Below are 26,045 nucleotides of genomic sequence, written 5' to 3'. Positions count from 1 at the left end.
GACGAGCACGACGGGCGCGGCCGGGTCGGCGGCGCGCGCCACAGCTGCGTCTAGCGGCGGGCCGTACGCCGCCGCCACGCTCTCGCGCGTCGCCGGGGCCGGTGGGGCCGGCAACAGGAGCAGCGAGGGGAGCTGCTGGTCCATGGTTTGGGGGCGCCGGCTTCTGTTGGTGCTGGGGTGTTATCGCTGAGCGTTGGGAGGTGAAAGAGGGTAAAATGAAAAGTAGCAATACGGCTGGACGCAAGGGCGGGCTGGCTGTCGGGCGAGACTGGTAGGGAGCTATGAGCTTGATGACTTTGGTTGCGGGTGATGCCAACCTTGGGGTGGTGAGTGGTGACGTGATGTCAGAGAACATTGAGCCCCGCCACATGGCACCAGCACCACACCAGAATGCCAACCTCGATAAGCGTGCCCGCTGGTATACCACAAGACTAGCTGCCCAGCGATCTGCGCGATTCGGCCACTTGCCAATAACGGTGTTGAATCCAAGCCAGACATATTATCTCCAAGGAGCCTCCTTTCTGAGCTGCTTGCTATGTACAGCCAGACCCATGACCTGCCCATGTCTTCCAACCTAACCTACCCATCTACCCAGGAACAGTTGTCCATACCGATTGCGAAGCTGTGCTTTCCCTTCTCGTGCAAATGCGCAGATAAGGACCCAACCAATACCGACCAGATGCCATGCCAACAGTCCAAACGTCTTGAAATGATACAACAGTCCCAAAGATATCAATAACAACCGGCACTCACAACTAATCGCCGGGGCGGAGAAGACAGCCACCGGACGCCAGGGCATAGGCGGGCATTGTTGTCCCCTGGCGGCTGAGCAAGCCTGGTAGCCATGTGGTCTGGTTGCTAGTCGTGCCATGATTTGGAAAGGGGCTGGCCGCGAGCCTCGCATCACACGTAATGGCCTGTGGCGGCCGTATGCGGGACTCAGACACCTGCCCACCTATCTACCAAGGTAGGTGGGTACGTAGTCATGAGCCTGGGCTTGCCCTCGTCCTGTGGTACTACCAACCATCAACACCCGCAAGGCTCACGAGGGTGGCGTGTTCCGATCCGTAGCGCAATTGCACGAGTTCTTGCCCCTTGATTGCCGCAACCATGTTCTGGGCTTTGAGGGAATGGAATTTTGTGTGTAGCGACTCCCCTGCCTCGCTGCCCCATCATGGCAGCCTGGCAGAAGCACCTTGTTCTTTCTCTTGTCCGCATACTTCTGCCGCGTCTTCTCCGCACTCAGGCCGATCGATGCCCGGTCATACCTTGACGCCCCAGATCCCGCGCCCGGCGCTCACTCCGAGCCACTCTCCGTTGTCGCTGTTGGCGAGCTGCGGGGTCCAGCCCAGGTTGCCGATCTCATAATCACAATGCCAGCTAGCCACCGGGCTGCGTACGTTCTCGGGCTGGGGCGCCCCGTTGATCCCAGGGGTAGCAGAGGACTGATTGTTGAGCAGGTCCCAGATCAGGACCTGGCAGTCGTCACCGCCCGAAGCGAGCGTGCCTCTCCGGAGCGGGGACCACTCGATGCAGTTGAGCGACCCGCCGTGCCCACGTAGCTCTAGCAGAGCCTGTCCTGGTTGCCGCACATCCAGGATGCGGATCACGTTGGAGTCCTGGGCAAAGGTGGCCAGGAGGTGCGTGTCGTGTGGCGACGTGGCCAGCCTCAGCAACGGGGGAGGGTTGGACATGGTTTGTTGAGCCAGAGTTGGGCTTATTCTCCCTCCGTTGGGATCTGCGTCGGCCATGTCATCACCAGAAAGTCAGCCTGGCACACTCCCCTCCGGGTGGCCGGGAGGCTGGCCGTCATCCAGTCCCGCGGGGCTTACTTACCCTTGTCGTCCTTGCCAGTCGGCTCGTAGATGATGGTACTGTGCTCCAGGCTCCTTAGATCGAACATGCGGACGCTGCCATCCTGACCGCAGCTGACAAACACGTCGACGCTGTTTGCACAAAAACGGACGTCATACACCTCTTTATCGTGCGCAATGAGCTGGGTCTTGGCGGTAAGCGATGGTATATCCCAGATGGTGCATGTGGTGTCGATGCTTGAGGTTATGATAAGGTTCTGCGAGACCTGATTCCAGTCGAGCGACGTGAGCGGCGCCGTGTGGTCGGGGGTCTTCGAGTTGGAGAGCAACGCCAGTGGCGTCAGCTTGGCTGAGGGCTGCACGTCCCTGCTACTGCGGTTTATCGAGTTGCCGGGGTGCGCTGCCGACGCGTCTGAGGGCAGCGACCAGAGCCTCAGGTGGTCGCCCGAGGTAGCGAGCAGATCGGTTGACTGCTTCTGCGACGACGGCGGCTCCCACAGCAGGCGCGTGACGGGGTAAGAATGTGTCGCCTCGGCGATTTTCGTAAACTCCAAGCAGTTCCTCGAGCTGCCGGGTACGTACGAGTCGGTGGGGGTGGGCACGACTTGGGTATCAAGGATTTGTATCTGCGATGCGCGCCGTTGCCGTCAGTAAACATGTCTCGGCCAAGCCCAGAGATACGGACAGCGACGCACAAAGGCACATCACCAGGGTCACGTACAAAGTTGTGTCCGTCCTCAAGGTAGCTGCCGACGGCAAGCTTGCCGGCGCCGTTGCCTTGGGTAGGGTACTTGCACCAGTCGAAGGCGTAGAGGGCCCATGGCGCAAGGTGGTTGCTGTTGCCCTGCTGCGTGTTGGCAATGTCGTATGCGATGCTGCCCGGGATGCCGTCGGAGAGGCTCGAGTCTGCCCTGGGGCGGATGTCGGCGAGGCCCAAGGGGGTGTTGGACATGCTCCGTTGAGACCCCCCTGGCCTGAGTATATTGGGCACCGTTGAGCTATTCATGTCGACGTCGGCAGTAGATGGTGTGTGATACGGCTCTACGCGCGGGTTCGGTGGCGACTGTACTGCTGAGCACGGTTGAGCCCCGAATCGCCGAGCTTCTCGCTTTCTCGGATTCACTGGTCGATAGCGCTGGCGTGGCCTTTCTTGGCTCGATGCGAGGCGCGCGAGAGGCAAGGACGAGCTTGGGCGGGGACCAAGGCGGGACAGCACCCTGGGCCTGGCACGCGGCACGAATTGTGGGATGGAGCCCTGTGGTAATGTCTCCAGCCCCAGATCTGACCTGGCTGTGTCGCAGTCCAGTCGAGAGCGTCCTGATGGAGACGCCGATTAACGATGGCGATGCGACGCGATCCTCCTCACTCGGCCGCGATGAGTGCTGCGTCCTGGGTTTGCGCTGGAGCTTGGTGTTCTGATGGGTTGTCGCATGTGTCGTCGGCGGCGTCTCGGCCTGTGGGCAGAAAGCACGGTGCCCAAGGTTGGCGGGTTGTTCTGTGTTCGTGGACGTGCGAAGCTTAGTTGCTTCGTGTTTGGGCACACGAGTTCCCCTCCCGAATCTCTTCCCTTGTTTCTGTCTCTGCTTCTTCTCTCCTGTTTCTCCCTCTCCTTTTTTGTCCCTTTTCGATTCTTGTCCCGCAATTCAGGCGGTGTCCCTGGCGGTTATGGGCACCTCGCCTGGCCAGCCTTGGGCACCCGAACAAGAAAAAAAAAAGGAAAATAGCTCGGCTTTCTGATTTGGTAGATGCAATGACAGGAGACCGTGCAGTGAAACGGCGGGAATCAGCACAACACCAGCCAGCGAGGTTGCTGTTCTCAGCCACAGGCAGTCAACCACCAGCGCCGCTCCCCTCCAGCTGGATCGCAATTCAGCCCAGTGCAGGGCATCCACCAACAGGGAAGCACCAGACGGATTGATGGCTGTGGCTCCACGTTGCGACCGCAATCAACCCAGCAAGCTTTGGTGTCGAGTCTTGCAGAGCACAATTGAACCCAATCAGCAGCACAGGCCTAAGTCTCTATAAGATGTGATGAGAGAAACTGCGTTGGCCCGTGCTCAATCCATGCTTTGGGTGTCGGCCTTTTTTTCTTTCTTTTTCTTCATTCTTCTTGTTTTGTCCCTGATCATCCCTCTGCACTTGTCGCGACGTCGTCGAGTTAGGTAAGCAATCAAGCAAGGTTCGTGGCAAGCGTCAACTGTAGCTGGGCGGGTCCGACATTCTGCGGACCCATTCCAGGCGCGACAGGGACTGGGCGTGCTGACCGGGAGAGCTTTTGACACGCCAAATAAGTCCAAGTTGACAAGCCCGTGTCTAAGAGACACGATAATTCTCCCTCCCTTGCTTCCTTCGCTTTCATCCACAGCGAATTCGGGATTTGGCAGTTGGCCGGACTGAATCACCATTTCTTTGTCCCCAAAGACTCTGCGCCCTCCATTTTGGCCGTCTTTTTCGAGCCCACGACCTGGCGTTTTGTAGCTGTCGCGCCGCTCGAGGCTCCGCTCAACCACAACCAAGGCTTCTCTGTTTGCCTGACTTTCTCCTCAAAAGCGCATCACCACCCGCCATTCCCGTGCCGCACTCAATCGGCGTTGGATCAAACAGGCGTGCCGCTCGCGCTAAATAGCAGCCTCGCGCTGCCGTCGCACCACGCCCATCATGTCAGGCGTTGAATACGACTCCGAGTCCGACGACGACAACTTCAACCCAGCCCCGGCCGACGTCTCCGACGACGAGGACAACCAGAAGCAGGATGCGCCTCGCAGGTCCTCGGACGACCGCGGCGCTCCTAGTGCCGATGGCGACGCCGACGGCGGCGATGAGGAAGCAGACGATCAGGCTGCCGCACAAGATGAGGATGAGGGCGAGGGCGAAGACGACGATGAGGATGAGGACGACGAGGACGATGAGGAGGACGACGTTCGCGCTGTACGTTCGCCCCAACTGTCTCCCGTGTCGAGCCCTCCCGACGACCGACATTCTATCCTGGATTCGCGAGCCCTAGAGCTAACCCCTTTGCCACACACTTACAGGGTCACCGTAAGAAGAGACGGCGGGATAGGAGAGCTGCTTTCTTCGATATCGAGGCCGAGGTCGACGATGAAGACGAGGGCGAGGATGACGAGAAAGACGGCGAAGAAATAGAAGACTTCATCGACAACGAACACCCCGACGATATTGCCGAGAGCGGCCGACTCGATGACGATCGCCGCCATCGTGATCTGGACCGCCGCCGAGAGATCGAGTCGAGCATGGATGCTGAAAAGCAGGCCGAGATTCTCCGACAGCGCTATGGCAATCGCCGCCATGCTCAAGGATTCGGCGACTCTACCGTCGTTCCTAAGCGGCTGCTCCTGCCGAGTGTCGACGATCCCCACATCTGGGCCGTCCGGTGCAAGGAGGGCAAGGAGCGTGAAGTTATATACTCCATCATGAAAAGGGTCGAGGAGCGCATGAACACCAAGGAGGAGCTGAGCATCACGTCGGCTTTCGAGCGGGGTGGCACCCAGTCCGTCATGAAGGGGTACATTTACGTCGAGGCTAACAGGTCGACTGATATCCTCATGGCGCTCGACGGCATGCTCAATGTCTACCCGCGCACCAAGATGATGCTTGTCGAGATCAAGGACATGCCTGATCTCTTGCGTGTCACTAAGACGCCCACTCTCGAGCCCGGCGCATGGGTGCGTCTGCGGAGACCTTTCAAACACGCAGGCGACTTGGCTCAGGTCATGGACGTGACGGAGAACGGTCTCGAGGCCCGAGTCCGCTTCATCCCCCGCCTTGACTATGGTGTCCGCGACGAGGCCGTCAGCAGCGCCCTTACCGCGGACGGAAAGCGTAAGCGGGCCGTCGGGCCGGGCGTTAAGCCGCCACAGCGTCTCTTCAGCGAAGTCGAAGCCAGGAAACGCCATCCCCGCAACGTTACCGGAAACGCGCAGTCCAACGTCTGGACCTACAACGGCGAAGAGTTCGAGAATGGCTTCCAAGTCAAGGATATCAAAATCCAGCAGCTTACTGTCAAGGACGTGAACCCCTCCCTCGAGGAGGTAAGCAAGTTCGCCTCAGGTGCCGACGACGGTACCGAGAATCTTGATCTCAAGGCGCTTGCTGCCAGCCTCCAGGGCAACATGTCAAATGTTGCCTACCTTGCCGGAGATATCATCGAAGTCTACGATGGGGAGCAGAAAGGTGTTGTAGGTAGGGCTACCAGCATTCAGGGTGACATCGTCACCCTGCAGGTCACCGAGGGCGACCTCAAGGGCCAAACCATCGAGGTGCCCACAAAGGGACTTCGCAAACGCTTCAGTGAGGGCGATCACGTCAAGGTGATTGGTGGCAGCCGCTTCAGGGACGAGGTTGGCATGGTTGTCAAGATCTCTGGGGACAGGGTCACGCTCCTGACGGACCAAACCAACACCGAGATCACGGTTTTCAGCAAGGATCTCCGCGAGGCAAGCGATATTGGCGGGCAGGGATCTTTGGGACAGTACTCGCTGCTCGACCTGATCCAGCTGGATCCGACAACGGTCGGGTGTATCGTCAAGATTGATCGTGAATCGTTGACGGTCTTGGACCAAAACGGAGACATTCGGCAGCTCGCGCCGTCGCAGGTCACAAACAAGCTACCCAAGAGGAAGACAGCCGTGGCAGCAGACCGCAATGGCTCCGAGATCCGGCTGGACGATGTTGTCAAGGAGTTTGGAGGCCAGAGGCGACAGGGCAAGATCATCCACATCCACCGTTCGTTTGTGTACCTGCACAGCAGCACCACGAGCGAAAACGCGGGTGTTTTTGTAACGAGGGCCAGCAACGTCAATACCATCGCGGCCAAGGGCGGCAGGGTCAACACGACGTCGCTGGGGCCAGACCTGAACGCGATGAATCCGGCTCTGAAGCGGAATGTCGCCGGCAACGGCATGCCTGCCCCGCAGCAGCAGCGGTCCATGGGACGAGATCGCGCGCTTGGGCAGACGGTCAGTGTTCGTCGGGGTGGATACAAGGGCTTGCTCGGAATCGTCAAGGATACCACGGATACCCACGCGCGCGTGGAGCTGCATACCAAGAACAAGATCATCATGGTGCCCAAGGCGGATTTAATCTTCAAGGACAAAATCACGGGCCGGCCCATCGACATCAACGTGCGTGGTGGGAGCCGAGGCGGGTTCGGTGGGGGCTCTGGCGGAAGAGGAGGTTATGGCGGTGCTACCGACTACGGCGGTCGCACGCCGAGTGCTGGAGACGGGGCTGGGGGCCGGACACCGGCGTGGGGATCAAAGCGTAAGTTTGCACAGGCGCGCGCGCGTCTCTTTCCAACCGACCGTTACTCCCTGCTCGTATGACTGACATGAACTCTTCACGCATACCAGCGACATCCCATACTCCAGCCTGGGGTCGTTCGGAACCGTCTGGAGCGCGTACGCCTGCGTGGGCGATCGCCGACGGATCACGGACCGTCAACCCGTACGACGGCAGCCGCACCGCCTATGGTGGCGGAAGCGGCTCGCGGACGCCTGCGTGGAGTCTGGGCGGCAGCAAAACACCGGCCCACGACTCTTTCTCGGGCGGGTCCAAGACGCCCGCATGGAACCCATCCGGCTCCAAGACTCCGGCGTACGGCGGTCTCTCGGCCCCGACACCCGGGGCCAGCACCAGCGACGCTTGGGGCTATACCCCTGGACCAAGCGGCGGGTCGCACGCCTATGATGCGCCGACGCCGGGTGCCGGACTGGGCGCCCCGACTCCCGGCGGACTGAATGCACCAACGCCCAGCGCCTACCCGTCGGCACCCACTCCGGCTGTCAGCGCACCGACTCCCGGTGCTTGGCAGGGCGGCTGGGACTCGGCGGCCACGCCAGCGGCTACAGCGCCTACACCTGCGGCTTCTGGCGGCTACTATGGGGCTCCGACGCCCGCGGCCTATGGCGGAGCGCCCGAGACACCCGCAGCTAGTGGACCCCGGTACACCGACGATGACTAGGGGAGGCAAGGAGCAGTTTGATAGAAAACCCGGGTTTGCGTCGCAGCACGTAGCATGGCCTGGTTCCGCCTAGAAGTTAACTGGCCGAGCTGATGTTTAGGGTGTATGATAGGAGGGGTGTGATAGAAGCAGAAAAGGAATAATGCGAAAGTATCTTTTGGAAAGCATATGCATTGGTTTATTACTTTGTTTGCCCGTATGTTGGCGCTGACCTGATTCTGGCGCGCAGCTGGCACGCGAGCCCACGCGACACAATCCACAGACGGCTGACGCTCGGCAGCCCAGATGGCGCTGGCTTTAAAGCCCGCCAATCCTGCCGACAACATGGCCGAACACAGTTGGATTCATGCGCTGGCGAACCAATGGTCTCATCCAGCGCCCCCTTTTCTCCCTCATCTCCTCATCACCCCGCCAATACTCAGCCCAACACCTCTCCCACTCCCCTTGACCATCTCCAGCCACTCGGCCAGCTTCACCGGCTCCTGCTCGCCATACCGAATCATGCCGTCCTCCAAGCCGCCCCAGCCCTCGACCGGCGCCCGGATATGCCTGTGCCAGCCCGGGCACATGTCGAGATGGCCCGGCTCGCTGTCCTCGTCGCGCGGCGCGGTGGTGTGCTGATGGAGCTCGTAGCATTCTGCACAGAGGTCGCTGTCGGCGCAGTGGTTGGTAGCAGAGGTAGGTGGCTTTGGGATTGGAGGGCGCGTAGGTGGAGGTTCTGATGCCGCAGACTTGGCATGATATGGAGAAGTAGGCCGAGTCGTGTCGCTGTCATCGCTGCCGGCGGTCTCCTCGTCGGTGGCCTCACCGTCGGTGCTCTCTTGGTCAGTGTTCTCTTTGTCACCGTTCTCGTCGTTGGTGTTCTCTTCTTTGGTGTTCTTATCGTCGGCATCCTCTTCGTCAGAGTTCTCTTCGTTGGTGCCCTCCCTGCCGGCCGTCTCCTCGCCGGCGCCGCGGTCCCTCTTCATCTCTTCTCTATACCTCTCCGGGTTCAGGGTCGAAAACTGGCAAGACAGCGCCACCTGCGCCAGCGTCTCGTCCATGCCGGGGACGAGCATCAGCGTCTTGGCGAACATCCTGAGGCTGTACGGGTCGTTTTGCGACTCGTCGTCGCCCAGCGTATCGAGGCAGTCGTTGAAGATGCTCTCGAGGTCGGTGGCCCTGTTGAACCACCGCAGACCGCCATGATTGACGTTGAGGACCTGGCGGGCCCGCTGCTTGGCGAGGGCCGGCCCGTGCGTGACGAGCTGGTAGAACCTGGCCAGCGGGAGCGACGCCCCGAGGGATGCCGTGTCCGAGGCGTCCAAGTGGCCCGGAATCGAGGCCATGTAGAAGTCTCTTACCACGCTCCGGCCCTCCGCATTATATGCCCTGGCCGCGGTGAGGATGTTCTCGTGCGTCAGATTCCATCTTTCCTCGCTCATAGGACGCTCATCTTTAATCCCCTCCAGTAGGCGAAGAATATCCCCCCACATCTGGTGTTCGGCAAGACCCTCGATGATCCCATCAAAGTAGTCGACAGTGACTGCCGGAGTGTTAAATTCCATCGACTCGAGAATCGTGTCCACGGCGTTCTCCCGGTGGTCATCGAGAAGTACTTCGAGCCTCGATTTCGTCTGGTAGCACTCGTTGATATCGGAGCGAAGCTCGTCGTCCGACTCAAGCCGAGAGGAAAGTTCGGGCCGACTTGCAGTGTCAAGGACTTCTTGGACTAGGCCGTGAATCTTGCGCGCGTCCTCCACCGCAGCCTGGGTCTCGGCCAGCGCGTCGAAGGACTTCTCGGTCGGCTCATATTCATCTTCCCACATATCGAACCTCGTCCACACCACTCTTAGCTGCAGGTCCAGCTTTTCTCGGGAGGCCACTACTGTTCCGTCGGCTTCCGCTTTTTCGAGGCCTTTCTCAGCATGCGCGAGCGCTTCCTCGGGTCTGAGGATAAAAAACAAGACCAGCGAGACTTGCTTGTGGTACCGTGCGGTTTGGTCCCACCTCCAAACCTCGGCCACTTCTGTAATCTCCTTTATGGAAATCTCAGTTTGGGCGGCGGGTGGGCGGAGGATACCGGCATCATACAACGCTCGAAGGGCGAGCCGGAACGAAACGAAGGCCGACTCAGTGCCGGCAGCCTCCTGCCAGTTGCTGATGCGCTGCCTGGCAATTTGCTCGAGTGTTTTGGAGTAGCGGGCTGAAAAGTCCATGCCATGGTCGTTATCAACTGCCGGAGCTTTGGGGTGCTCCGTGAGAAGGCGCAGTATGTTCAGCGCTGCCACATGGTCTCCCAGGATGCAGAAGATCTCGTCGTCGTTGAAGGCATCGACAACATCTTCCAGCTTCCCCACAGCCCCATTTTCGTTGGCGAGAACCCAACGCACGCCGTGTAATGCGGACCGAGCATGCTCCTCGCGCAGGTCCGCAACGGGCAGCTCGACGACGTATTTGCTGAAGGAATTTGCGGCATGCCCAGTAGTTCCTCCTCGGCTTTAGTCGGGCCCTTGGCGTCCTCCCAAGCCATCGTCAGGAGCCCTGTGGTCACCTCCAGCATGAGACCTGGGAACGGGCGTCCCAAGACGTCTGCCGCCGGATTTGGATCTTTTGATAGAATCTCGAGAAGCAAGACCTAAAAGACCAGTCCCGAAACCCAACAAGGCCCTTGTCGACATCGGATTCCGCAGACATGTCCCCGTCGTCCCGGTCGGCGACGGAGAGCACGCTATGAGCGTCAAGTCAGCAAATCTTTTCATACTAGTAGTTCATACTAGTAGCTCATACTGGTGTGTCATGATACTATACAATCCGGCACTCACCTCGAAACTCCCCTCCCGGCCGCCTCTTGGATAGTCTTGTTTGCGTCGTCGACCGAATTCAGGCGCAGAAACCGAGCCGCAGCCCCGAGGCTCAGCCGCGTTTTGGAGTGGGCTAGCCAGACGAGCAGTCTAGTGATTCCCCGCTTCGTGTCCTCGGACAGGTATGCAAGAAAGTCCTTCAACAGTACGCCGCACAGATACATCGTGTGCTCTAGCAGACTCATGAGTGCCCTCGAGACCACCGAAGTGCTGTCAATGCAGTCGAGTCGCTGGAGTGCATTCTGGGCGTAGAAGAAGCCTTGAAGCTGTTAGAGGTCGTGATGACATGACCCCTGAGCTCTGGAAAACCCCCGAGCAACTTACTATTCGTCTTCGCCGCCACTGCGTCCTCGACCATTTTCCTCAAGCCCTCGCGATGCGCCGCGAGTCTGGGCAGCTTTGCCACGCGCGCCTGAATAAACTTCCTCAGGCTGTCCTTCGTCGCCCTCATCGAGAGGTCGATCTGTTCCAGCCCAAGGCCGTCGTCCACAAGGAGCGGTGTCCCCGTCAGGATGAAGCGCACGGGCATTAACGAAGCCGCGCCGCCCGACCTTGTGTCCTTGATGTACCCGGCCAGCCGCTCTCGTTCGTCCTCCGGGAGTTGGTCGATGCCATCCAAGACCATAACCAGCTTCCGCTCTTGGCTGCGGAACGGCTTCAGGAAGAGCTCGTCCCAATACTGGTCCTCCAGACCCTTGTGTTCCTGGTCACGGCGGATAAGCCTGGCGATCTTGTCAGCGTACGCACTCTCCTGGTTGGCGACCTGCACGGCGCAGTAGTAGGCCATGTTCATCACCGAGTGCAGGGCCGGAACCTCCTCGTCAAAGGCAAAGTACGCCACCGAAGTCGTCGCGTCGTCCTTAAACCGCCTCAGCAGCGAGTCGTAGAGGTAGGATGAGAGGACGCTCTTGCCCATGCCCGACTCGCCGCCAATGTGCAGCCCAACGGACCCTGCCGCCGCCGCCTCCCCCTCTGCTCCAGGCGGCAGCTGCATCACGGTCTGGTAGCCCGCGTCCTCCTCCACCCACTCGCACGTGCCCGCGACAAAGTCCCGCTTCAACCCCAGCAGCCGCTGCCGGATGTGGTGCTCGGCGCCCGTGGCCAGCACGCAGTTGACGAGGTCGACCGTGTGCGAAGTGCGGTCGGCCCCGGGCTGGCCGCCGGCGACGTGGGGCAGATTGCCCATCTTGGAGCTCTCGATAAGTCGCTGACCTTTTTCTGGAATAGAGAGTCGTTTTTGTCGCGCTGGTCCATCTTCTTGTCCTGCTAGTCCGTCCAGTGCCAAAAGTCGGTGCTGTGGACCCGCTTGCTGATGGATATGTAGCCCAGCGCCTTTCGATGTGCTTGTTGCTCTCGTCGACCTTGGCGTCAAGGCCTAGCACCGACGCCAGCGTCATCATGATGGTCGCCGAGTCGAGCCCGAAGAGACACCGCATCGCCTCGTCGTAGACGGCCTTGAGGTCGTCGTCGTCCCCGCCGTGGAACATGCGTGTGAAGAAGGGCTTGAAGCGGCTGAGCTTGGGCTTGTCGGAATGTGCCTTGTCCTGCCCGGGGGGCTTGACGATGAACTGCTGCGTCTTGCCGCAGAACTTCAGGATGGCGCAAAAGACGTGCGTCACATGCTCCCGGTACCCTTCCTCAGACGGAATGAGCTTACTCGTCAAGATCTGCAGCCGCTCGACATATGTGAGCTCCAAGAAAGAAACAAAAAAGCAAACAAGTATACATACACAGCAAGAACTGGGGCGGCCGGGAATGTCACGCTGGCCGCATGGCCGGCGCCGGGGGCCAAACTTCTTAGGGGCTCTGCAATCTTGGCGAGCATGTGGCGGGCTCTGTCCCTCTTCCCGCCACCATCCCGGGAGGTGCCAAAGTCGATGCAGTGGTTTGTCAGGAACTCGGCACTGTCAGTCTCCGGCTGCGGCGGCTGCTGCTGCTGCTCAGTCGGCGGGTCGTCATCGGGCTTCTTCCTCCCCCAGAAAACCAGGATGCGGTCCGACGGGGGCTTCTGGTCTTCGGCTCTGACCTTGGTCAGGGCTCGATACTCGTCCAACGCTTGCTGCCAGAGATCGTCGATGTTAATGCTGCCGTTCGGCGAGGGCGCCATGGTGATCGAGCCGGGCGACGGTTGGCAGCTTACGGGACGATGTTTTGGGTCTAACACTGAGAGCAAAGAGTGGGAATCTGTGCTTACATGTGGTGTTGAGACGCGGGGTAGCCGCTTTTGCGAGTTTGAGAGCTGCAATGAGGCTTTACAAGTCGCCCCCCTACTTTCGGGTACCATTTCCGGGCGCGTGTTCGTACGCCAAGGTATTCGGCGCATACCTTACAATTTTCGTGCCTGTCCAGTAAAGTGCCCTCCTCCCTCCCTGCCGAGCCGGTGTACGTCCAGGCCGTGACCCTTCTCCCCACTGCGAAAGAAAACGCCTGCAGAACCCCTGGAGCCCCCGTTGGCTGTACTTTTCCCTTGTCATCTGGCTTCCGGTTGCTACAAGTAGATAGAGCCGCCGCTTTTACCGGCAAGGATTTCTCAAAAGCTGTATTGTTGGTAGAACTGCGACTCCCGTAGGTTGGAAATGTCTCAACCGTCGCGAACAACCATCGTTATTATTTTTGTAGCATCGATTGTGTACATTGTGCCTGAGGGGGGAATGTTTATGCAACGAGGGGGCGCCAGAGTAATCGCTCCGCTGTATAGGCTCAAGATCCCACAGTTCAACCACTTCGTGATGGAACCCTCTGGCACCACCGCATATCAACCCCCGAAGCCATGTCTTCACGGCGCACTTGTGTACTTCTACGGCGAACGCGCCTCACTTGCGTTATTGGATCCCTTTTACTCACTCACAGTTTATATGTATGATGTATGCATTTTTTTTTTTTTTTGGATATTATACTTACGTATGTGGCCGAATAACCTTATCCAAAGGCCTGGTTACCTATTTCGTCCGTTGCGGACGCGCAACAAAATCGCACTTGGCCTCCATCATTTCCGGGCCCCGGAGAGCTTCAGCAGATTCTTAAAGACGCCCCCGCGCTTCTCTTTGGCGGGACCCTTGCTACAGGAGCTACAAGGGCCGTCGACTTTCCATGTTGAAGAAACTTGCCACTGGAAGTCGGGGCAGTCCATCTGCTTGGCCGCGGCCCAGGCGCAGCGCTCGAGGGAGCTCGAGTCGGGGTCGAACCAGCTGCAGCCGCAGTGGTCGGAGGACTTTGCGTTCGTAACCTGGCACATGGCTGCTGCGTTATCGTCTTTTTTTCAACAAGGGAGGTCCTACCTGGTTTTCTGCTGCCTGTCAGATGTTCAGGAGAATCTCTGATTTCGACTACCTGCTATCCTTCCGTTGAACTGCTGATACGCACCGGTGCGCCTGTTGATCGGAGTAGCCAGGTGCAAGTGCGAAAAGAGGAATGGACCATTCGATGATGTCCAGAGCAATAAACCCCGGCTATCAACACCATGCCAGCCGGTATAAATACCGAAACTGCCGTTGGGGGACAATAAGACGCCGAGACAAAGCCCAGATCGAGATTTGCTTTGAGCACAGCGCCTTTTCATTGGCAGAGAGTCTTTTGTCCAAGTGCCGAGCCGATGCCATTGGTTGGGCTTCATTGACTTCATTGGCCGGATTGTGTCGCTCTCGGCCAGACAATGTCCTCTTTTGTCTTCTTTTCGTCAATGCTTTCTGCCTGTCAGAGGAGCGAGTCGCCGGCTGGTAAAGTGGGATTGTGGGACATCAACTTGGAGTGACTTTCCTGCCCGGCTTATCAGGTCGCTTCGCTTTCCCACCTCCCCCTTGGCAAAGTGCTTAGGCCTTTGTAAAAACCAGGGCACACGTCCACGACTTCACCGGTCATCGAGATGGCGTATGCGCCATTGCGTTTATAAACGAATCTGCTTTTGCTTCGGCATTAGTAGACAGCCTCATCTTCCTTAGCGATGGCTACTCGACCTGTTCAGCGAGGTGTGGCTGATCACCAACGTCTCTGTCGCGTTTGGGAAGCTCGACATTGCGTCCAGGGAGAAGGACCACAATATTGGCCATTTGCGGGTCTGGGACCTGGAGGATATCTGTAAGCTTGCCATATCCCATGCTCAGTCATAGGTGGGCGAGGTTGAAGTGCTATTGGACAGACAATGAGTCCGCACTCAAACAGGGTGGGGCGCAAAAAACGGTCGTTGGACAAGTCAGTGAGGGCGTAAATGGGAGCACAAGCGACCGTTTTGGAACCCTAAAGTGTCCGTTTCTGGGCGCGTCGGATCCCATCTACAGGTTCCCAAGGCTCCAGCCAAGGTCGGATGCAAGCTAGACGTCCTACTAGGCAGGTTGTGCCTTGGTACCGGGTAGCTACCCTCTTTCTTTCCGTCTACAAGTTGGGTTGTCATGCTTTAAACGCAGATTCTATCTCCTTTCAGCAGTTGCTTCTTCAGAATGAGCTATAATGTGCAGTCAACTTACAAAGAGATGCGTCATTTCAGCGGAATTTCGACCCTATCACATGGCACGTATGTTGTTTGTTTGTTCTCATGTGTGTCCATTAGGTTGCACTACGAGCTTTCCTGCCAGTAATTACTCAAAGGGCGTACTGAAGACCCCCTGGCCATCGCGAGCAATGGGTCTGGCAAGCCTGGTTCCACAACATTGACTCCCACTTTGCGACCATGCCTGGCGACCGCCTTGGATGCATGGCGTAACAACAAACATCGCAAGGTTGTGTTGTTTGCTGTTGTCAGCAGCGCGTGTGCTGCGACTCTGCACTGTGAGATGGGCACACCAATTTAGAGCTCGTTGTGCTCCTGAGCGTCAGAGTCGGTATCCTGGACAATCGTCTTGACCACGTTGGCGGCCTCGGCAACCTTCTCGGCCACCTTCTCCGCAATCTTCTCCGTCGCCTCGGACTTGGCCGAGCTGGCGCTTTCAGACGCCTTGGTGACGATCTTCTCAGGCTTGGGGACGCCCTGGATGCCCATCAGTTCCGTGGTGAAGACAAGCCACGCGTTCGCGGGAATGACACCGCCAGCGCCCCTTGCGCCGTAGCCAAGGCTCGGGGGAATGGTGAGGGTCCTGATGACGGTGTCAGCAAGCGAGCAAACAAACACGGGGCAAGCGAGAGAAACCGGGCACCGGGCCACCACACACACGCAGCGCCACACAGGACACATGGGCACGTCTTACCTCTTCTCCCCGATACACATGTCCAGCAGGCCCTTGTCCCACCCCTGAATGACCATGCCGCTGCCCAGGCCGAAGCTGAAGGGCGAGCCACGGTCCTGTTGCCAGTGAGGGTGCACAGTGTTAGCGATAGGCTCCCATGGCGCGACCTCGTGTCTGATGTTCCGTGTGTCCCAACTTCGCTTCACAAGGGCGACACCAGGTTTCGGCCGGGGTACGTACGAGGCTGCTGTCGAACTTCTTGCCGTTCTCCTTCAGGGTACCAGTGTAGTGAACCTGGATACGGGCAAAGTTAGCCTCACGCCAGCAGCAGGCTACAGTACAGGGGCACCCCCACCCCCCTGGGGTGCATAGCTCAGGGACGGTTCGGGACCACTCTCGATTTAGTGGAGAGGCTCCCAAAGCTTGAGCTGCAGAGCCGGGGCCAGCAGGGGGCACACGGGCGAAGGCGGATCGTCTGCTTGATCGAACGCCAGGGGGGCCAACGTACATGAACGGTGTCGCCCGACTTGGTCTTGCGCTCACACTCGACAGCCTGGGTGACGTCGATCTGAAGCTCTTCGGCAGCCAGGACACCTACCGCGGCCGAAGCCAGCAGGGACAGGGAGGCAAGCACGCGCATGACGGGCGGCGGTGTTTTCGTGATCGTGGAGCTCGGACGGGCGGGGTTCGGTAATTGATCTTGGGAGGGAGAGCTCGGTCGCTATCTAGGCTCGTGACGAAGCTAGTTGCGCCCGGGTTGATAAGAGGAGCAGCAGAGTCGGGCGAACAAAGTGAGGCGGAGGAAGGGGTTGAAGGTTGCGGACGGTGGCGGTCAGGAGCGGGATGGGTGGTGGGTTTGGCGACGGTGGTCAATTGGGCCGAAGCCAGCTTGCCGCGGCGGGGGTCAGCCAATGAGCGCGGGGTATTGGCGGCTGCTCCCCGAATTGAGCTTGATGGGGTTCGAGCTGCGTCATCAGTCACGTGTTACCGCAACACCCACCCCCTGACTGCTCCCCTGACTGCTGGGCTTCTCCATGATGGAGACGGAGATTCCCGATCAGCCAGGCTGGAGGGCTGGCACAGCTGCGCCTAATGATTCGCTTCCAGGACCCAGGCGATCACTTCCATCTGCCTTGCTGCCTCGTCTGATGTGGCGAGCTCGAGGGCAGGGTAGGGCGTGCATTCAATCACTCAGTCGTGTCCATTCCATACCGTCCCTGAGCCCTTGCTCTCGAGTCCCAAGCCTGGACTCGGACCGTTGTTTACGAGCTCAGTCCAACGAGCGACTATTTTTGGGGCTCGCCTCTGAATGCTCACCCAGCGATGCTGTGCACCACCACCGCGTCTTTACAGGCCGACGCGTCTTCTGGGCGACTGCGGTTGGGGTCCTGGGGGTGCTTGGGTGGATTGCGCAGCAGACGGGGTGACTCTTGTTGTGCCCCGATTGGAAATGTGGCGCTGATCCTCCTGCATCCCTTTCGTTCTGGCTCGGGCCAGCCAGCATCGTTTACTGTGGAGGCCTGCAATGGCTGGGTCTCACCCTGGACGTGGAGGGCTCCCCTGGCTCCTTCTCCAAACATGGCGTGCCTCGTTTACCAATCGGGAATCTTCAGACCAGACAGAAGTGCTGGAATTGTTTACATTGCGCACGCATATGGATGCCATGCAACGGCAGCTAATTACCAGGTTCCTGCGTTAGGGAGCAGGTACCTCCCTAGCGGTGCGCCCTTCTAGGTACAGATTCTCCTGCTTGATAGATTGCGTCGCCCTAGCCCCTGTGATTTCGTTTTCTTGGGGGTCTGCCCGGCTCGTTACGCATGTTTTCCGTTTTTGGCCGCCGGTCACCGCGACAGGACGACGCCGACGTGGACATGCCGCCCCGTGCTGGTGTTTTGGTTCTTCCTTCCCATCCCTGGTCTTTTTCTACTTTGCAACGTGACAGCCACAAGCAAACAAACCTGAAGCAGTGTTGGGCATCGACAGTCAAAATGAGTCACTTGTCGACCTTCTCCGGCTTCAAGGGAGGGGAGGTGTGGCCAGGGACCAGCACTGACAGATCAATGATGGGCCCAGGTGACCCGCCTCGGTGCTCAGGCACTGGGCAGGCACTGGATTCCACAGAGCCCTGGGCCCGTTCCGGCCGTCGCTGGCCCCATCAATCTGCTTCCGCGAGGTGCCAACGAGGCGCAGCTGGAGGCCTTTGGCTCCCAAGCCCAACCCCAAGGCGGCATCAGCCACCACCTGAATGAAGTCTGACGTCGCCGCGTAGTAATTGAGGAAACAAAGCCAGGGGTCCCGCCGGCTCTTCTCAGCTTGCCCTGCCAGCCCAGCACCCGCAGCTGACCACTCGCCGGACCGTACTGTACTGTACTAGGACTTGCATATGCCAGGCATGAGCACGCATGGTTGCCGAGTTGCCCGTCTCTGTGCCGTACCTTGCAGCCAATCGACCCAATGCTGAGCCCCCATTTGGTCTGCTCCTGGTGCCCGTGGCGGCAGCGCGCGCTTGTGCAGTTCCACTAGGCTCCCTCGCCCGCCCTCCACTAGCGACTCTCATGCACACTCCCACCCTCCTATCCTCCCTTGCAGCAGCCTCATCGGCCATTTTTGGCTGGCCTTGGTTTTTTTCAACGTCCCCTTTTTCCTCTTTGCTTCTTTTTTTTTTTTTTTTGCCACCCAGCTCCGGCGAAACGGCACACGCTTGCTCCTTCGTCGAGCTACATGGTAGTCCCTGGCAATGCGCCCGCTGACTGGTGCCCAAGTACCAATCCGCGGCGGCCCGATGGCAGTCTTGTTTGGCCTATCACTTGCGAAACCCAAACGTCCTCCTTGGTTGCGCGTCGTCGTCGGCAGTAACCATGGCAGCGTCGAGCAACATGGAACGGTGCTTTTGCCCGTCTCTGCCTCCCCCAGCCCTTGAGTCATTTCGCACGCCTCGTTATCTGTCTTGCACCCCCTGTCGTTGGGTTCTTGTTCGTCGGCAGGTCCCGCAGGCCAGGAGAAGCCCCCCTCCCCCAGTGCAAGCAGGCGAACCAACACCCGCCGCCTCGTCCCCGGATGGCCTGTCTCCACACACCTTCGTTGCCTCGTTCTTGGTAGAGATGCACTGCCATGCGCAGTACGCAATGCTTCCACACAAGCGTGTGGCCGATTTTTATATATTCTCCCATCCCCCTTCTTGCTCTTATCGTATTGCATCTACCCTCCCCATCCAGCATCAGCATCCATCACTGAACGCAAGTGTTCAGATCAGCATAGAACTCACAAACTCACCTCTCTCTCTTCCATCCTTCCACTTCCACTTGCACCACAACCGCAAGTCCACCTGAGTCTCCCTCAAGCTCTACAACAAACCAACCTTCCACACCCGCCATCATGAGCTCCCGCGGCAGCAAGTACGATGTCGTCATCCAGGACCCTAGGAGGACCTCGGTCAGCTCCGTCGGCTCAGCATCTTCCTCGTCCGGCTCCACGTACACCTCCAGCTCTGGCGGAAGCTCGTCAATGAGCGGCACTGGAAACTATCGCGACCCCGACGCCAGCCGGGACTCCGCAGTCGGCACCTCGTCGCGCAGGAACAGGAGCGGCCAAGATGTAGTTGTGGTCAACTGGTAGCGCGCCTCGGACCACGCATCCAACTATCACGACGTCCCACGCAGGCATACACAGCTAGCCTGACAAGGACCTACCTTCGCTTCGACAATATCGACATCGCAATTTAGACGTCATCGCTCACCTTGCGATATCGATCATGCCACTGCTACCACAACATGTACAACAACATCCTCAACATCATCGGCACGATTATCTCTTTCAAACGCCTCATGCGCTCATACTACACTTGATTCGGCACACGCCTCGACGACACGACGGAACTTAATTCAGGAAGGGTGGTTTCGGTATTTTGGGAGCAATGGACTTCGTCTACAATTCTCATGGGAACAAATGGTGTTATGGTTTTTATTCTTGGAACTGGCGGCATGTTGGCTCACACAGGCGTTCTTTTTTTTTTCTGTTTACATCCACTGGCTCTAGATTGTCCTGCAATACCTACATGTCTCGGATAGCTCACAGCTAACACATCTGTCCTGATGAAGAATTACAAAATTTCTCTCAATTTTCGAGTCTTCTTCCTGTTGCATTCGCCATTCTCTGCTCTCTCACCTGGCCAAGACACTCAATCGATGTCTGCCTGCTGCTTAGTGCCAAGTGATGGTCGCCCCCGCGGTTGGAGGCTTGCCACCATGTGGCACAGCAGTGACGCGGATGCAAGTGCAGGGTAATAGATTAGGGAAGCTTTTTTTTTGGCCAAAGAAGGGTTTTGGCATAGGGAGGGGGCTTGAGCCATGTCCAACCCCGGCCCCCTGCAAGAGCCCAGGAAGCCAGTTCGGACAGGCATGCCAGGCATCGAGAATCCAGGATTCCCCTGTTGCTCATATGTTCTGGACCCGGTGTTTCTAGTGTTTGTGGCAACCTGAGCCTCCATGCTAATCTCTGAGCACACCCAACTGGAGATGGTTTCGAGACTTGGGCAGCAATTTGTTGGAATTGACAAGGCAGATCAGGCAGACACATTTTTCTCTCTCTCTTCTTTCTGCGCTTAATCGAACGTAAATTCTATGACGGCTAGCTGGCTGAACCTTGGACGAGACCCAGGTACGGGTGGGGGCTCAAGGCCGCCGCCAGGTGTGGTCCAAATCTTCCGTTTCCGGCTTCCGGTGAATCCCCCGCGGCAAGGCGGGCGATGGGGTTGCAATCTAGAACCTTGCACGGGCAGCTAGGCCACCGAGCGAATTCAGGGGGATATCGTCAGTCTCGGTGTCGACGGCGTCGGCAATAAGATTAAAGTGCGCATCGCATCGGGCACTGCGCCAGTGTCCATGTATTATGCACAAGTGAGCGAATCCAAGGGTGCCCAGGTCAGGCGCCTTGCCTTGATTGATCGAATGCGTCCATGGATGGATCCCACGCTCAGCTGTGTGTGCTGTTCTTGCTGTTCTTGCTGTCAATGTTTTTGTTGCTGTGTTTTCCGTGCTTGCTGTGCTGACTGCGGGCCAGCACACCACAGTGAGCCATCGCCACCTGGGGCCAATCATCTGATACAGTGTCCAAACTGCGCGGGGCAGCATGCAGCCCCGCTGCTGGAGAAACGGGCGCTGCGCTGCAGTTCGATTTGCCGGGAGCAATTGCAGTCCCTGCCCGCCCGTGACCTTTGATTGTTGGGTCGCCTGTTGTCGTGCGTTTCCGCCGCGACCAGACAGCAGACCACTCGCCAGCCTGCAGCCTTGGCTATAAAACAATGCGTGCTGCGGCTTCCCCTCACTCCTGGCACGCGTCCGGCCGTTGCCACCTTCATGTTGTTCTTCTCCCTTGCCGACATCATCGATACCTGACAAACAGCCACAGGTGAACTTATCGCCAGCTGCAGCCTCCCGTCATTTCCCACCTGAATTCCGTCTGTCAATAGAGCTCCCCTGAACCCACCTGCCCAGCTCCACGGGCCATTACGTCACCGCCACACAACCCCAGCTTGCCCCTCTCGTCAAATCCAAACATCACCACCGCCACAACCACCAGGATGGCTGAGGACCCCAATACCAGCGGCGCCAGCGCCGAGGAGCAGCCCACCGTCGACCGCACCCCCATCTCGCCCTCCCGGACCGAACGCAAGAACTCGCTCGAGCAGCACCTGATGCACCGCCCGGAGCGTACAGAGCTGGTTGACCGTAAGACCCCAGCTTGTTCCTTGTTAATTCCACCCATGTTCTGACATGAGCCGCTTTTATACTCACGCCACAAACGCCAGGCAACATCCTCCCGGCCTCAACAGCCGCGCCCGCACTCCAGGCACACCAGAAGGAGCTCGAGCGCCACTTCAAGGTCGACACCCTCAACGACAAGATTGCCCACCGCCCGACGCCCGACGAGTTGATCAAGAAGGGCGTGCTCGACGAGGACCCCCGGACCGCCGAGGAGAAGTATATGGAGGCGATCGAGGTTTGTACCTGCCCACATCATGTCACTCCCTCCCTTACTCGTGAATCAACGTACTAAACAGCGACTATCACAGGACGAGTACGCCAAGCGGGAGGGTGGTGCTTGATTGAGAAGGCCTGGCTCTAGGGGGTTTTCTCAACATTTTGGTCCCTTGCCGTCTTCATTCGCGCCTCTCCTGGGTTGTCTGCTGGAGGCCCGGAGCTCAACTTTTGGCCTTTCCTTGGTATACCGGCTGGTACCACAGTCCCACTCGTGCTGTTGCTCAATGTAGTGTAGTGCGCTCTGATTAATGGAAGTCGGGGCATTTTTGGTTGTCCCTGTGACACCTTGATCCAGGGCGTAGTCGTACAAGAGGAAGCACCGGGGTTTACCACGTTTGCCTTTGCCGAGCAATTATAGTACTTTGCACCCGTGTCTTCATTGGGCTACTTTCTTCTTTCAATGACTGCCCTGGCTGCGGAGCCCTCCAGCCGTGTTTCATTGCTTCTTTGGGAGCAGACACATCACGCAGAAAAGTCCAGGTAGCTCCGTGGGTATATGTTTGTAACGCGGGCATCTAAATGGGATTGAAGCCGTATATGATTGTCCATACGGCTCACTCACCCCAACGCACCATGATCCCCTTGGCCTTGGGATAGAGGCCGCCACAGACCTCGAGAAGGGATTGGAATTGACAATGCACGAGACAAGCCAAGGATGGAAACCGCCGAGTAGGATCAATCAACTTCTGTGATCTATTAAGCGCTGTCTGCTTCAACAAGCGCACGCGATTTCGCGATTTCTGGGTATCTTTATGAAGCCAACGACAAACTCCGGTGCTCCAAATGCTCCAACGCTCCAACGCCGATGTCTAAGAACCCGGTAAAGACCGAGGAAGAGGAAACCATTCTGCAGACCACGGCGTGCCAAGCCGTGCGCAAACAAGGTCGCGCCGAACCGTGAAAAGCAAACAAGTGATACTAGTCTATACAAGCCACTCTGCGGACCACAACGGGCAAAGTCGTGCGCAGGATATGAGGCTAATCGAGGCAGTTAAAAATATAGGACAAAGGAAACTAGCCGTACAGATAACAGTAGAAGGAAAAGCTCGTCCTTGGTAGAGTCTGGGTGCGCAGATGCTGAGCATGGGCTGTCTGGGCGCGAGTTATCGACAAAAGCTGGGCCCCGGATGTATGGCGGCGGTGAGCTTGCGAGTGGTACGAGCGAGTTTCTGTAGCCTGACGCGAGAGGGGAGAGAGAGAGAGATAAAAAAAACTCCGGGTCACGGATATCAGGCGACAGCAGGCGCAAGAGTACTCGAAACGTTTCTTGTCCAACGCGAGAGAGAGCCGGGGCGTGAGATATGGGCGACGCCGGGCGTGAAGGAACTGTCAACGTCGGTGGCTAGAGGCGAGAAGCCAGAGATAGAACAAGCTGGGCCCCGGGGATATAGCGGCGGCAAGCTTGATGGTTACTAGGGCGTCGATTCGATGACCAGACGCGCGCACGAGGGACAGAAGAGCTGGTTCCGCGGGTATGTGGCGGCGGGCTTGCAGACTGTATGGGCGCTGATGGCCGGACGCGCGAGAACGCAAGAGCGAGGTTATGTCGCGGATATTATGGCGACGTCGAAAGTACGATAAACGTCGATGACCAGACGAGAGATCAAGAGAGGCAGGCGCTGCGCTTCGGATATATGGCCATGTCGGGTATGAGTAACTCTGTGTCGTCGATGGCTTGACTGGACGCGAGACAAAGAGAGACTGGGTCGCGGGCATATGGCGACGCCGACGGCTAGAAGCGAGAAAGAACACCGGGTCGTGGGTATGGCGACGTCAGGCGTGAGTACTATGAGCGCTGGTGGCGAGACGCGAAAGGAGAGGGGGAAACTGGGCCGCGTGTATATGGCGACGAGTTGGTGAGGTACATACGCGTCGATGGCCAGACGCGCAAGAGAGGGCGAAGGAGACATGGCCGCAGGATATTGGCGACAGAGAAGCTTGCGGGACGTGAACCGGTCGTGGGATATATGACGCCGGCGGTTGGGAGCTCGGGAGTAAAGTATCATCTCTACCGAGTCCGGGGAGCGAGGTTGGTGGCCTAGTTGGCAAGACCGCCACTAGGACCAGGCTGGCCAACGTCGCCGTCCTGGCGCTTGCGCTTGCGCCCCCCCGCGCCGCCGTTGCCATCGTCGCCGTCGTTGCCGCCATCGCCGCGGGTGCCGTGATCGCCGCTGCGCCGATACCTCACGCCGTCCACGTATTTCATGTCCGGGGGTATCGGCCATGCCAGCCCGACCTCGAAGGCGTACTTGTCGGCGGGGGTCGTCGGGTGGTGCCACTGGTCAGCCGGAGTTTTATCGAGCCACCCATGCACCCACTCGAAGTATTCCTCTCCGTTCTTGGCGTCGGCTCTCTCGCGGTCCTCGCGCCTCCGCTCGCGCGCGACCGCGACGTTCTCGGGCGACGGGGTGAGGAGCGCGGTGGCGGCCGCGACCTCGTTGGCGTCGGCAGAGGTGGTCTTGGTCGCCCAGGCGACGGCGAGCTTGCCGGACTCGGCCGCGCCCTTCTCGAGCCACGGCAGCGGCCCGTTGCCGAGGATGCCGAACTCGGCCAGCTTGAGCCACTCGGTCTTGACGCCGGCCTGCTCCAGGAACTTGACGATGGCCCAGTCGAAGCTGCTGTTGATGCTCGCCTCGGCCGTCATGATGGCGATCGGGACCTGGGCCAGGAACGGGAGCGTGCGCACCGTCTTGGCCGGGTCCTGGAGGAGGCACTCGTCGCCGTCCTCGTTCCTGTGCACGATCGTCTCGAAGACCTGCCCGTCCTCGGGGTTGTAGTCCCTCTGGTGGGGCAGCGGCGGGTAGAACTGCATGGGGACGTCGAAGATCCCCTGACGCGCAGCGCGCCGCTCCGTCATCGCCGCGCCGGTGAACGCGACGCCGCGGTTCTTGTTCGCGGCCATGCACACGGCGAGGGTGTTGGCGAACGGGGCGTGCGAGTGCCCCACGGCGAGGATGCTCGCCACCAGCTCCGGGCGGTAGTCCGCCACCATCATGGCCACCTCGCTGCCCCTCCCTTCGGCCACGAGCACCGCCCTCTTGGACGGCAGCCTCTCGATGACGGAGACAACCGCCGCGGCCGCGTCCATCGTCCACTGGACCGGACGGCCCGAGAACTCCCACTTTTCCTCCATCTGGCCGTAGTAGTAGTCGAAGGCTGGGTCTTGCCTCCAGCCAGGCTGTCGAGGAAGGAAGAAAAGCACATCGGTCAGCATGGGGATCGTCACAGTGTCACGTGGGGATGGCTGTTCTTTCTTTCCATGACGTTTCGACTTACCTTGCTGTAGGGACCGCCGTCCTGGCCACCGGGGAACCCAACGTGGCGCCATGCACTGTCGTACATGAATGGGCCCCTGTGGCCCATGCCCGTCAGGTTCACCTCGACGAAGCCAGTGCTAGCCATCCGTGGCTCAATCGGCCGATCCGACCCCTCGGTGGTGCTCCCCGACAGCCGCACGCCCGGCAGGTCGACCAGATGAACCTGGTATCCAGCGCCCAGGAAGCACTCGGCCCAAGTCCGAGAGTCCTGGGTGCGGTCCAGGTCCATGTCCCACACCTGGTGGAAGAGGTCAGTTATGGAGCAAAGGCGATTGGCAAGAGAGAAAAACAGAAATGTTATGGCTGTATACGAAGGAGATGCCATTATGAGGGCCGCCTGACGTGCTTCTGGTGGTTGAGATGTGAATGCTTTGCGGGTGCTGGCAAGGAACCAGGAGTTTCTGGAAAGCCAGGACAGCGGAACGAAGTGCGGCTCAAGGAAGTGGAGGGGGTTGCTATGCAAAAGCCTGTAAAGACTGGAATCCCGGATCAGAGGTACTTACAGAGCCGGTGTGGTAGTCGCCATGCACCATGACGATTGGCACCTCGTGCCTCTGGTCCCTGGGCGTCAGGACCTCCACCCAGATGTTGGGGTGCGTGTTCGCGACCCCCCTCCTCGACTGGATCACGCCGTTGTGGCCCGCGGCCCGGTTGCCCAGAACCGCAGAGCGCTCCACGGCGGCGCTGATGTTCTGTTGTTCGAGCCCGTGGTCAGCTGGAGCACCGAGATAAAAGTGAGGTGACTGGATATCTATAGGCCGTTGCCAATGGGGGAAAGAGAGAGGGGAAAGGGTTTGCGCGCCAACTCACAACGGGCGCCATCTCTTTACTGGCTGTGTGTGTGTGTGTGTGTGTGTGTGTGTGTGTGTGTGTGTGTGTGTGTGTGTTGTTGTTGTT

General features: G+C 58.8%; 10 protein-coding genes across 11 annotated transcripts; 3 read left to right on the top strand and 7 right to left on the bottom strand.

Moving 5' to 3' along the window:
- GGTG_00908 (WD domain-containing protein) lies at positions 1–3,953 on the bottom strand. Its single transcript, XM_009218662.1, has 3 exons — positions 2,536–3,953; positions 1,837–2,440; positions 1–1,738 (listed from the first exon to the last, which is right to left on the bottom strand). Exons 1-3 carry the CDS (start codon positions 2,818–2,820, stop codon positions 1,263–1,265), a joined length of 1,365 nt encoding a protein of 454 aa, XP_009216926.1. The 5' UTR covers positions 2,821–3,953; the 3' UTR covers positions 1–1,262.
- GGTG_00907 (transcription elongation factor spt-5) lies at positions 3,721–7,963 on the top strand. Its single transcript, XM_009218661.1, has 3 exons — positions 3,721–4,742; positions 4,847–7,094; positions 7,184–7,963. Exons 1-3 carry the CDS (start codon positions 4,473–4,475, stop codon positions 7,792–7,794), a joined length of 3,129 nt encoding a protein of 1,042 aa, XP_009216925.1. The 5' UTR covers positions 3,721–4,472; the 3' UTR covers positions 7,795–7,963.
- Positions 7,905–12,827, bottom strand: GGTG_00906. 2 transcript variants are annotated; one of them, XM_009218660.1, is made up of 7 exons: positions 12,778–12,827; positions 12,368–12,696; positions 11,940–12,293; positions 10,962–11,830; positions 10,599–10,896; positions 10,412–10,504; positions 7,905–10,233 (listed from the first exon to the last, which is right to left on the bottom strand). In XM_009218660.1, the coding sequence occupies exons 2-7, from the start codon at positions 12,460–12,462 to the stop codon at positions 8,187–8,189; spliced, it is 3,756 nt and encodes a 1,251-aa protein (XP_009216924.1). In that variant the 5' UTR covers positions 12,463–12,696; positions 12,778–12,827; the 3' UTR covers positions 7,905–8,186. The 2 variants fall into 2 exon arrangements, with proteins under 2 accessions (XP_009216924.1, XP_009216923.1); XM_009218659.1 differs by having other exon boundaries at positions 12,368–12,801.
- A 677-nt stretch (positions 12,828–13,504) lies between these two features.
- Positions 13,505–13,872, bottom strand: GGTG_00905 (hypothetical protein; the record flags this gene model as incomplete). Its single annotated transcript, XM_009218658.1, has 1 exon — positions 13,505–13,872. The coding sequence occupies one exon, from the start codon at positions 13,870–13,872 to the stop codon at positions 13,624–13,626; it is 249 nt and encodes an 82-aa protein (XP_009216922.1). The 3' UTR covers positions 13,505–13,623.
- A 69-nt stretch (positions 13,873–13,941) lies between these two features.
- On the bottom strand, positions 13,942–14,259 carry GGTG_00904 (hypothetical protein; the record flags this gene model as incomplete). Its single annotated transcript, XM_009218657.1, has 1 exon — positions 13,942–14,259. One exon carries the CDS (start codon positions 14,257–14,259, stop codon positions 13,942–13,944), a length of 318 nt encoding a protein of 105 aa, XP_009216921.1.
- An 822-nt stretch (positions 14,260–15,081) lies between these two features.
- On the bottom strand, positions 15,082–16,607 carry GGTG_00903 (FK506-binding protein 2). Its single transcript, XM_009218656.1, has 4 exons — positions 16,302–16,607; positions 16,034–16,087; positions 15,815–15,909; positions 15,082–15,703 (listed from the first exon to the last, which is right to left on the bottom strand). The coding sequence occupies exons 1-4, from the start codon at positions 16,431–16,433 to the stop codon at positions 15,418–15,420; spliced, it is 567 nt and encodes a 188-aa protein (XP_009216920.1). The 5' UTR covers positions 16,434–16,607; the 3' UTR covers positions 15,082–15,417.
- Positions 16,608–16,697: 90 nt separating this feature from the next.
- On the bottom strand, positions 16,698–18,398 carry GGTG_00902 (hypothetical protein; the record flags this gene model as incomplete). Its single annotated transcript, XM_009218655.1, has 5 exons — positions 16,698–16,758; positions 17,111–17,380; positions 17,532–17,592; positions 17,848–18,158; positions 18,229–18,398. The coding sequence occupies 5 exons, from the start codon at positions 18,396–18,398 to the stop codon at positions 16,698–16,700; spliced, it is 873 nt and encodes a 290-aa protein (XP_009216919.1).
- Positions 18,399–19,168: 770 nt separating this feature from the next.
- GGTG_00901 (hypothetical protein) lies at positions 19,169–19,638 on the top strand (the record flags this gene model as incomplete). Its single annotated transcript, XM_009218654.1, has 2 exons — positions 19,169–19,387; positions 19,516–19,638. The coding sequence occupies 2 exons, from the start codon at positions 19,169–19,171 to the stop codon at positions 19,636–19,638; spliced, it is 342 nt and encodes a 113-aa protein (XP_009216918.1).
- A 1,382-nt stretch (positions 19,639–21,020) lies between these two features.
- GGTG_00900 (hypothetical protein) lies at positions 21,021–22,515 on the top strand. The gene is made up of 3 exons (XM_009218653.1): positions 21,021–21,519; positions 21,600–21,790; positions 21,864–22,515. Exons 1-3 carry the CDS (start codon positions 21,372–21,374, stop codon positions 21,894–21,896), a joined length of 372 nt encoding a protein of 123 aa, XP_009216917.1. The 5' UTR covers positions 21,021–21,371; the 3' UTR covers positions 21,897–22,515.
- Positions 22,516–23,536: 1,021 nt separating this feature from the next.
- On the bottom strand, positions 23,537–26,003 carry GGTG_00899 (hypothetical protein). The gene is made up of 4 exons (XM_009218652.1): positions 25,959–26,003; positions 25,652–25,840; positions 25,108–25,386; positions 23,537–25,009 (listed from the first exon to the last, which is right to left on the bottom strand). The coding sequence occupies exons 1-4, from the start codon at positions 25,968–25,970 to the stop codon at positions 23,870–23,872; spliced, it is 1,620 nt and encodes a 539-aa protein (XP_009216916.1). The 5' UTR covers positions 25,971–26,003; the 3' UTR covers positions 23,537–23,869.
- Positions 26,004–26,045: the final 42 nt, after the last annotated feature.

The sequence above is a fragment of the Gaeumannomyces tritici genome (assembly GCF_000145635.1).
Source record: "Gaeumannomyces tritici R3-111a-1 unplaced genomic scaffold supercont2.1, whole genome shotgun sequence".
In the NCBI taxonomy this organism is placed as follows: domain Eukaryota; kingdom Fungi; phylum Ascomycota; class Sordariomycetes; order Magnaporthales; family Magnaporthaceae; genus Gaeumannomyces; species Gaeumannomyces tritici.
The sequence above is the reverse complement of the archived record's forward strand: the minus strand, read 5'-3'. Positions and strand labels throughout refer to the sequence as shown.